Source organism: Oreochromis niloticus, linkage group LG6 (genome assembly GCF_001858045.2).
Source record: "Oreochromis niloticus isolate F11D_XX linkage group LG6, O_niloticus_UMD_NMBU, whole genome shotgun sequence".
NCBI classification, from domain to species: Eukaryota; Metazoa; Chordata; class Actinopteri; order Cichliformes; family Cichlidae; genus Oreochromis; species Oreochromis niloticus.
The window spans coordinates 40,714,486-40,724,870 of NC_031971.2; the positions used below are offsets into that span (position 1 = coordinate 40,714,486).

Below are 10,385 nucleotides of genomic sequence, written 5' to 3' on the forward strand. Positions count from 1 at the left end.
TTGGTCCAGAAAGTGGAGAATAAAGTGACCAAGATTCCTACAGGAAAAAGGTTTCATGCAACGAGGCATTTAAGAGATTAAATACAGCAAGCAACGGGCTTTTTTTCAGCCAGCACATGACTGCAAAAAAGGCTATTACAGGTTATCGAGGATGAACGACCGATCTGGCTTTCACACGAATAAAATCAAGCCAATGTGCCCAAACCCGCTCTGCACATGCTCAGTGCGGAGCAGGATCATCTCACCTTGGCACAAGCTTTTAAACAAAGAAGAGATTTTAGAGTTTTTATTTAATGTACAGAATTTATCCTCTGATGATTTTACAGCAACTTTAACTTCAGCTTCCTGGTTAAAAATGCCCCCGAGCTTCTTATCCAGACATAGTGACGGCCATACGAGATTTTATCATGGCTGCAATGTCCGACACATTGAATGGCCTGTCAGCGAGGACGCGCTCTGCTTTTTACACTTAATACTGCAGACAATAACATTTGTATTTATCCACGATAATAAAGACAAATTTAAATATCAACACAGCTGCGTAAAATCAGTATTTCATGTAAAAGCCATAATTAGTCTAAATGTTTCACTAAAGCCTGAAACATCAGTGACTCAGGTAAACTGTGGGGGTCCTTACATCCAGACAAAACACCTGCAGCCTCCAGCTCACCGAACATCACCTTAAACTCATTCAGTCACTCGGGGGGAGCAGACTCTTCAGTCAGCTGATTCCTACAAATTCAGGGGGAACTTTGGGGACAGCAGCAGGAGTCCTGGGACAGATGGAAATAACCTCCTGCACTTTTCTCGTGTTTATCCTGTGCTGAAAGTCTCCTGCTGCTCTCTGCCTGGACATCATCTCACAAAACATCCACCCAACATCCACCCACCCATCCATCTACCATCATCTTCCACTTATTCATTGAGCTGTTACAGGCTGAGAGGCAAAGACCCCCTGCACAGGTCACTGTTACAGGATCATCTAATAAATACTGACGCCTGTTTGTGCGACTCTTACAAACCCAGAGTTACAAAGTGCTTCACAAACACAAATATATACGTTCAAATAAGGCAAAGGACACATTTTAGAAACAATAAATCTGAAATGTGCCATCAAGAACCAACAACAGCATCACAGGATGAGGACACTTTACTGTAGTATCATCTTCACTGTTGCTACATTTAGGTGCTGCTCGCCTTTACATGTGCGTTTGAAGTCATCTGTGAGTTCTGAAGGAAAATGCTGCTTCAGACGGAGCACCAGGGTTTGGTACCAAAGAGGTTTGATGCTTCCACCACAGGGAAATGCGCAGGCTGAGATATGAAAATCTGCAGGAAACTTCTTTTAACTGGAGCATCGTTTTCTCAAGAATGAAACAGATTCTTGACAGAAGTAAGAGGAAAACGCTCAGATGTTGGTAAAGGAAGGTAACACGGACTCGTTACCTTTAATATGTCGTGCTCGTGAGCACAGCTCCCCCCTGAAGGTAAACTGTGGGTACAGTGTCTCCACAGTGATGCCACACTGCACCAAAGCATGTCAGGAGCTCAGAATAACGATGAAGCTGACGAGCAGAGGCAGCAGGCTGGCTGTGTGACAGCTCACCTGTGCTCGTGCTCTCTGAGGTGAAGCACTGAGCGGGCTGCTGCCCGAGCTCCGGCTCCTCCTTCACTGATAGCAGGGACTCGAGCCGAGCTTAGCGGCTGTCCTCCCCCAGCAGCCAGGCCGCACGGAGAGAGGGCTAAACGCTGCGTTTAGGTGTCACACTGTGACTGTGAACAGGCCGGACACACACACACACGCACGCACGCACACAGAGACACTGAGACACAAACACACACACAGTGACACACAATGACACACAAACACACACACACACACAGAGTCACACTAAGACACAAACACACACACACTGAGACACACAGACAGACAAACGCACACAGAGACACACACACTCGTGAGCGGGACCAGGTGCGGGGGGTGCAGGTGACTCACGTAGTGCTTGGACGGACTGCGCCTCTTCTCCACGTCCACCACCTTGACGTCCAGCACGGTGCGCAGCTGCATCTTCACCCTGCAAAGGCTCTGCATGGAGGCGCGTGCGTGCGGCCGCCGGGCTCCGGTCAGCTGACTCGTATCACGGCAGAGAAATCACCGCGCGCATCGCCGGTGTCGGCTAACGGTTCGGCGCTCCGGTCTCGTGACGCAACCAGCATCCGATCAGACCCCAAACTTATCGACCGTCCATCTGAGCGCGTGCCCGTGAGCGGGTTCGCCTGCAGCCTCCACAGGCTGAGCCGGCGGCGGGCGGTCACCTCACAAACGAAAACGACGTGCGGCGGCTGCCTTTGTGTCTGCGGTCTGCATACCTGGAACTGCCGGCGGAGGGGGCGGGGCTTCACGCGCGTCCTCACGGCTGAAGACGAGAACGAGCCGGTACCGGCTGCGCCTCCATCCCGCTGCCCTGACACGGAACCCGAAATATGTACGGCCACCCCCGAGCGTCCCCCTCTCAGAGAACCGGAAATGCTGTGGACATCTGGCAGCACGTGCGGCTGGGAACGTCACAGGCTAAACACCACAACCACCACCGTCCCACGCAGCGGCAGCTTTCTGGCCGGAGACACGCGCAAGTGGAAGTATGGATACAGATGTTTCACTGGCGACCAATCAGCGGCCGCCCCTCTGCTCCACATGAAGGAGCCAATTAGTGACTAAACACTGCCCCCCTGCGCACGCAGCAGCACCCTTTAAAGACCCTTTTTGTGATCCCGCTCTGCAAACTGCAGTTATAACTCCCAGCAGCAGGGGGCGGTGTGGTACCGCTCCGTGTCTTATGAGTGCTGCTGTTTAACCTTAGTTGTTACTTTTGTAACGTCCTGCATCTCCTCAAAGCTCTGTCCCAGTCCGCACGTGTAAATGAGACTGACCTGATTAAATAAAAGTTACTCGGACTCACTGTGCGCCACCCTATGGTACAAAGTGGTATTACACCACAGTACTGCGAGGTCCTAGTTTGCTTTCAGGAGAAGTTTTGCACACCGTATGTTCAGTTGATTTTTTAAGAGATAAACTCAAAGCGATTCTTTTTCTACACAATCTGATGATAGTTTCAGTTTATTTAGAAATTTACTTCAAATTTACTTTTGAAGTTAATAATTTACCTTTAAAACACTCAAGTACTTCAAAATGTTTGAAATCACTTTTAAAAAAAATCTCATCTCTGAGGCTTTGCTGTAACCAGGAGCACAGCCGTGCAGCTGCCTGGAAGCTCCAGGTTTCCTGCTGCAGGGGCATCTGCTCCGTGGTAATCTAATTACATTTGAAAGACTAGATTACCAAGCAGGCAAAATGCACAAATCTGCCCCAGGAGCTTGAATCCTGAGAGGCTTCAGAACCCGGGTGTCTGTGGGAAAAAAAACATGCATCTCTACTGAAAGCAGCACTTCACCAGTTTCACATGATGAACTGGAGCCGTGACAATGAGGCCGTTGTGTGTTTTTGCTGTTTTGGCGCCACAGGGATGTTTCCAGGGTTTCAGAAGATTCCTCATAACTGAAACTGTGAGCAGCTGTGGAAGTTAGTGAAGAATGTAGGAGACAAACTTCAGTCAGGGGTGTTTGAGGTGGCACAGGGAGGGGGGCAGGAAACACTGGGCCTGATTCTCTTGCTCATGTGCTGGAGGTCTGCCTGTCCATCCATCCTTCTTATCTCCGTCCTGGTTGCGCACACAGCGGTCGAAGTAGAGACGCCCACACCTCCACATGACACGATGCTGCACAAAGGCCTAAACATCTCTTCGTATTGTATCTGAAGTCCTGAATTTAATACAAAGGTTTCATCTACATGTACTTAAAGTAATGAAAGTAAGAGTACTTGTTATGCAGCATCACATCAATTACATTACTGTTTGCTTCACTTTAATAGTCAAAGGAGTTTGCAAAGAAAAGCGTCTGGACTTCTTTAAGTTGCTTGAAGATGTTTCACCTCTCATCCGAGAAGCTTCTTCAGTTCTAAGGTCACTCTTTCGAGGATGCCAATGTTCACATACTGGACAGAGAGGACAGACTGTTTGAGAGAGGAGTGAAAGAGGCCATCTATGTCCACTGTGAGCGACTGTCTTTGAACAGAGGCGGTGGTTTACGACACCAACTGTCTGCCATCTATAATCCAGTTTTGAGTTCCCTCCCCAGACGCCTTAACGCCCACTCACATCCTGGGCCATCTGACCTCAGGAATTCACATGACAAGGTGGGGCCAGGTTTCACAATGAGCTCACCCGAAACCCTGGCTGATTGGGACCCACACCCGCTTTCACACCTTGGCGCATGTGATTAGAGGATCACCAGGGGGTCCTTTGTCCCTCCTTGGGGGGGATACTCCCACTGGGTTTAAATCTGGGACTCTCGGCCATTTGACCTTAGAACTGAAGAAGCTTCTCGGATGAGAGGTGAAACGTCTTCAAGCAACTTAAAGAAGTCCAGACGCTTTTCTTTGCAAGCTCCTTTGACTACGATGACCTGGATGACTGAGAACCTTCACAGACATATTGCCGTTCACTTTAATAATTTACTCACATCCTGCAGGTAGCGCTCATCTTTAAAAGTACTGCATATAAAACCAGGGTAAGGTCAGGGAGCTGTGGCAAAGTTAAAACCGTAGGATAAAGACTCATCTATGAATTTTGTCCCTTTGTTCAGTTTTCAATTCTCCATCATCAACAACAGAAATCAGGAATAAGGCCTGAAGCAGCAGGTGAGTGTAATCATGGTCATCTCGTGTTTCCAGCCTCCCTCTAGCGATAATAAAGCCACGAGTTTTGCTTTAAACACCATCTTCTCCGTGTTTATCTACCATGGATGTAATGTTTGTGACTAATGAAGCTTGTGGGAGGAGCCGGGCTGATAAGGAGGTAATGGACTGACATGATGAGGAGGCGGCGACTGGGGAAATGTTATGTGGGGTTTCTTCTTCTTGGGACCTTATCTGATGATGTTCTTGAGCAGACGAGCTTAATGGAGCCCAGGAGACTTGGCCTGCCCCGCGGGAACCTCCCACAGGCTACTTAGGCCACACTCCAGTCCCGTCTTTGTTTCTTATTTATTTAAAAACTGAACGTATATTTACAACAGTGATGGTTTGTTTACACATGGCTGTCATGGTTTTTAGAAACATTAATAACTTAATATTTAACATTTGTGTGCTCATACAGCAGCTGGGTAAAAGCTAAACATGATTTCTGCACCGAGCGCTGATGTTCGGGGCCGGCGGCAGCTCCTCAGATGGCGGTGTAGTGGCTGTCACTGGTGCTGATGATGTCACTGTTGCACTCGAGCGTCTTGAGGACGAGCTCCAGAGCGGCGCGGCTCACGTTGAGGCTGTACCGCTGCCTGACTGCCGACAGGATGTGCAGGACGTGGCAGCCCTTCTCCACGTCTGCAGGCGCAGGAGGAGGAAATGAATGTCCGCACACACACGCGCGCACACACACACACACACACACACACACACACACACAAGCCTGTTCAGCTATCTTAGTGAGGACCTTCATTGACATAATGCTTTCCCCAGCCCCTAACCCTAACCATCAAAACTGAATGCCTAACCCGGACCCTTACCCTAAACCTAACCATAACCTAATTGTAACCCTGACACTAAAACCACGTTTTGAGCCTCAAAAAGGCCTTCAAACTTGTGAGGACCGGTGTGTGTGTCCTTAGAAGTGACTGTTGGTTCTCACAAGTATAGTAGAATGTCCTCACAAAGATAGCTAGACAGGAACACACACACGAGATCTGAAAGTACGATAAGGGTTTGTGCCACAGTGAAAACGGAGCTGTGATTAGCGAGTAACAGGTGTAATTGTTGTGCTAATTTGATTTCTGACAAGCAGGTAAAAGCTTTCATTCTTAATTATATCCTCTGAAAAATAATTAGTGCCTCTGAGGAGAGAAAGCTGTGAGGGCATCACTAATCTAAACTTTTGTGTCTGTACTGCACTGAGAGCGTGTCCACGCACACTTCTCCCTCCTCGAGTCCTCCCTGATGATGTCTTTGACGGCCACGAGCAGATCCTTGTCCTGCACGGTCACCTGGCGAGGAGCAACAGCGTCACACACGGCACAGCAAAAAGCTCCCAGAGATGAATGTCTCTGCTGTTTCTTACGAGATAGACTTCGTCCTGGGACTTGACCTTGCGGTACACGGCACCCTCGTCCTGTAGGATCTGCAGGGCCTCCTTCAGGAGCTGACGGAGCTGCTGGCACGCAGACGGACCTGCGACAGGCTCCTAATCAGCATCAGAGGAGCAGGAGACAGAAAAATCCAATGAAATGAAGAAAGAAGGAATTTTGCTTCAGATTTTAACACATTTGTCACTGATGAGGAGACTTCACCTCCACATGAGTTACACTTTTCAACGCTACAGGGAACTCATGTTAGAATCACTGCAGGAGGTTTGGTCTGGGTTTCAATGCGCTAACCAATGCTAACCAATGCTAACATGTCAGGCTTCAGCTTCCTTCATTGCCATGGCGTCAGATCAGAAACGCTCTCTGGGGAAAATACCAAACATACACGCGCCTCATGCACGCGCTGTTTGATGGCGTGCTTTCACATCTTCTAAACTTTGCTAGCTAGCATGCTAATACCGGTATTAGCATGCAGCACATCACATTCTGAGAATAAAATGTGATGTCAGAAGAATCAGTTTTACTTTGCTGCAAAGTATCAAATCCTGGTGTTTATTCCAGTATTTCAAAAGGAGGGTTCGAGGTCTGACGACTGGTTTCACGTCCCCTCCCAGTTCATACCTGGTCAGCAGATGCTGCCTGAGGCTGGCTGGAGATCAGAGGCTGCAGGAGGTCCTGGACATCGTAGGGTCTGAACCTGCTCACCGACTTCTGCTTTAAAAAGTCTTTCAAGATCTTAGTTGCCCTGCTGAGGGAGCTGACAGCCGAGTCTCTGAAAGACAGATGTTTGTTGTGACCCTTTGAGCTGCTGTAATAAAAATAATAATACTAACTGATCAAACGTGTAAGCAGCCTGTGACCTCTTTCACCTTCTGTCCTGCCAACAAACCTGAGAACGCACTGAAAAACTAAGTTAGGTTTACTGTAAGCCTGAAATAACCACAGCCCGAGGATTTCAAGGCACAACAAGATGTGGGAATAAAAAAAACATCTGTATCCATTTTAGCTTCTCCTCTTTTTCCGAGGACGTTCAGAGGTTCTCTCCTGTGAATCGTCAGAAAACAGACCGACTGAAACGCTGACACATCCTGTGACACTGATCTCAGAACAGATTTGGGCTTTAGACTGTGACACTTAGAGTTTAGACTGCAGTTTCAAACAGAGCCTGAAAATGTGATGATGAAATCTCCTGTAATTATAAAGAAAAACATGACAGTGTGAAATGTTGACCGGCTGGTGTGTAGTCTGGCCCCACAGCTGTGAAATCGACCAGAGTGTGAAGGTAAAACTTTTAATGGCTTCATTATATATACTATGTTATTGTATTTGAAAGAAGAGCTGATCCTGGGTCAGCTGTGGTTTATTGATGTGGACTGAGGACATCTCAGCCACCGGATACCCTGTGTGTGTGTGTGTGTGTGTGTGTGTGTGTGTGTGTGTGTGTGTTTAGGGTTAAATGTTGAAATGTTGACTCTCTGGTGTGTTGGGTGGACGTTCGTACCCCGCCGCGTCGGGCTCCAGCTGAGGCGCTTTGTCGTAACACTGTCTGTAGAGCTGAGGAGCCTCCATCATCCAGGAAATCTGCACCGCCATCACGGGGTCGCTCACTTTATCTGAGTACGCACAAGCACACGGGTGAGGACGGAGGCGGAGCCTGCCCACATCCAAATATTCACTGTGAGTGTTTGTGTGTGTGTTTTAAGTGCATGTGTCGCTCTGTTTGTGGTTCTTTGTGTTATTTGCAGCGATTGTGGTTATGAGCGTGTCTGCAGATGAAGCCGTCTCCACTCACAGTAGGTGGAGGCCTTGATTTCCCTCTGCTGCCTCGACGTCTTCACCGGTCCCCTGACTCGGAGCAGCTCTCCGATCTCCAGGTGGCAGCGCGTCCGCTGGGCTCGTCTCAGCTTCTGCAGCTCCGCCACCGGCTCGAAGCCTCCCTGAGCCGCAGCGCTGAGCTGCGCCCCTGCTGGAGATCACACGAGGACACTCGCTCTGTATCAAGTCTGCATCTGAAGCATCACCAGGCTGACAAAGGTGATTATAAGCTGTGGAGGAGAGCACAGCTGGCTGGCTATTGATCTATGACCATGAATGTCTGACCCTAAAGCGGGTCAGCTGCACTGTGACCACGATGAATTTACACATCTCATCTTTTCTCCCTTGAACCTGAAGTTAACTTGATCTATTTAAAGTGAAGCTCAGAGGATGAAGAGATCAAACAAGCTGCTTCATTTTATCCTCCGCTCTCTGCAGCACTGAGACACAGCTTTAGTGCACGGCTCATTTTTTTGCATGCAGCGCTAACCACGCTAACACTGGGATACAAACATGAACTCACACTTGCTCGGCTCCCGCTCCTCTTTCAGGAGGTCACTTTTCCAGCACAGGCAGTTTATAACACCCGTACCATCATCCACTGTGAGCACAGCAGCAGAGCGTGGGCGGAGACAAAAACAGAGCACATGTGACCAGAACACAATCGTGAGGTCTCACGACTACAGCAGTGATGAGCACAGCTCCATAACAGTAAGTGATGAAGAGCACCTCCATAGCAGAAGAAGTCCTCCCTCTCCCTCTTGTAGACCACCGTTCCCAGCACATCGACTTTGGAGATCGGGTGCAGGTTGTAGAAGTAAATCCCTTTGAGTGGAAAACAACAGATAATTACAGGTAAATGTGTGGCTCCAGTGAGAGAGCAGTGTGTCCTCCTCTCCATGTGCTGAAGTGTCCTTGAGCAAGACACTGAAGCGAAGCTGCTCCTGATTGTCCAGTCTAGCTAGACTTCACCTGAGCTAACTGGAGTCCCTGAACTGGACCTCTGGACCAGGATTGTACTGTTGGACTATTTTTAATGCAATTACATGACCAATAATATGGCTGCTGTGCTTAATGGCACTAACAGACCATCCAAGATGTAATAATAACAAAAGTTTATGTCCTTCTTTGATTTACAGACTAAGGTTTCTAAAATATATCCAGACAGAAAAAACTTTGTGATATCAGTCTGGATATCACAGATTTATTTGGCACAACTTTGCAAATGTTTGCGCTTCTTTGTTGTCTTTTTGCACGTCATCACATGGGGCCTGACCCCGTGGACCGCTGAGCTGGGGCACCTGGTCCACTCCATCACACCTGCAGGGTTTACATTTATGCGCTGACAGTAACTACAACACATGACACCTGGCACACCATCAGGTGATGTAGTTTAAATGAAATAACGGGCATTACACGCAGGATTTATGATCGCAAGCAGATCAAGCTGCCTTTTCTGTCACTAAAAATGTGAGACTCAAACTCAGACTTGACATGATATGAACGAAACAGATTGTTTTAAGGTGTCCGTATTGCAGCATACTACCAAACAACAGGTAAAACAGTATAAATAACTACAATAAATGCAAAAATAAAAATAAAGGAGCTCAATAAATGTTAAAATAAAAAAAAAAAATAGCACAATGCGTGGTGCAGGCTAACAGGAGCTTTAACAAAATCTAATTTCAAATTAAAAAGAGCTTCAGGAGTGACGACCAAGTAAAAGGTGAGGGACAGGTCCAGTTTGTTACCTGGTACCTGGGTGGACTCCGTCATCTCCAGGATGTCTCTGATATACAGCCGAGCGAAGGCGGAAAACACCGGGTCCAGTCCCCACAGCATCGACGGAGGCTCTTCCGCTGGATCCATCGAAGCTGCCTGCATTTCATCCTGGGATCAAACACTGATGGTTTACCTGCTTTCACTGGTTTCCCGCCGGCCACACAAACTGTCTCCAGAACAAAGTTAGCTGGTTTCAGTGGCGTCACTTCCTGTTAATCCCACGGTAAATGAACCTGTAGTTCATCCAGAGCGGCAGCAGAGGGCGCGCACGATTAATAAAAGTGGACCGAATTTAATGTACAGTTTCATCCAGAAGATACAATCCAGGTTTTATTTCAGGTTTCAAAAATTTTATTTTCCAATGCATTCAAAATACAGTAAAACGACACGCGTTTCCCTTTTTCTTACAAAGAAGCTGATTTTGCCCACAAATTCAGGATTTACGACAGGACCCCATACCTTGATGGCAGCCAAATGAAAAAGTAATTAGGCGTTATCAGTGAAGTTCAACCACAACAGACACGATCATGTGTGTATAACAGTTATCTGGTTGTGGTGGGCGAACTCGACTGTTTCAGGCGTACGCTGTTACAGAT

The 10,385-nt window shown here is 47.8% G+C and overlaps 3 protein-coding genes across 10 annotated transcripts in view; 1 reads left to right on the forward strand and 2 right to left on the reverse strand.

Annotated features, from left to right (window-relative positions):
• The window catches only part of sh3pxd2aa (SH3 and PX domains 2Aa), a 98,154-nt gene extending 94,995 nt beyond the window's left edge, over positions 1 to 3,159 (reverse strand). The window contains exon 1 of one of the 5 annotated variants that reach the window (XM_025908409.1): positions 1,997 to 3,159. In XM_025908409.1, coding sequence (XP_025764194.1) covers positions 1,997 to 2,092 — 96 coding nt within the window. In that variant the 5' untranslated portion in view covers positions 2,093 to 3,159. The remainder of the gene's footprint in view (positions 1 to 1,996) is intronic. The other 4 variants (XM_019360520.2, XM_019360524.2, XM_019360521.2 and 1 more) reach the window with 4 other exon arrangements.
• LOC100707400 (high mobility group protein B2) overlaps positions 1 to 10,385 on the forward strand; it is a 642,043-nt gene that overhangs the window by 400,222 nt on the left and 231,436 nt on the right. The gene's annotated exons all lie outside the window — the stretch shown is intronic.
• stn1 (STN1 subunit of CST complex) lies at positions 5,083 to 10,011 on the reverse strand. 4 transcript variants are annotated; one of them, XM_005470166.4, is made up of 9 exons: positions 9,759 to 10,011; positions 8,737 to 8,832; positions 8,531 to 8,608; positions 7,985 to 8,155; positions 7,694 to 7,805; positions 6,814 to 6,964; positions 6,168 to 6,290; positions 6,021 to 6,093; positions 5,083 to 5,437 (listed from the first exon to the last, which is right to left on the reverse strand). In XM_005470166.4, exons 1-9 carry the CDS (start codon positions 9,889 to 9,891, stop codon positions 5,280 to 5,282), a joined length of 1,095 nt encoding a protein of 364 aa, XP_005470223.1. In that variant the 5' UTR covers positions 9,892 to 10,011; the 3' UTR covers positions 5,083 to 5,279. The 4 variants fall into 4 exon arrangements, with proteins under 4 accessions (XP_005470223.1, XP_005470222.1, XP_025764210.1 ...); XM_005470165.4 differs by having other exon boundaries at positions 7,985 to 8,158; positions 9,759 to 10,009; XM_025908425.1 differs by lacking the exon at positions 8,531 to 8,608.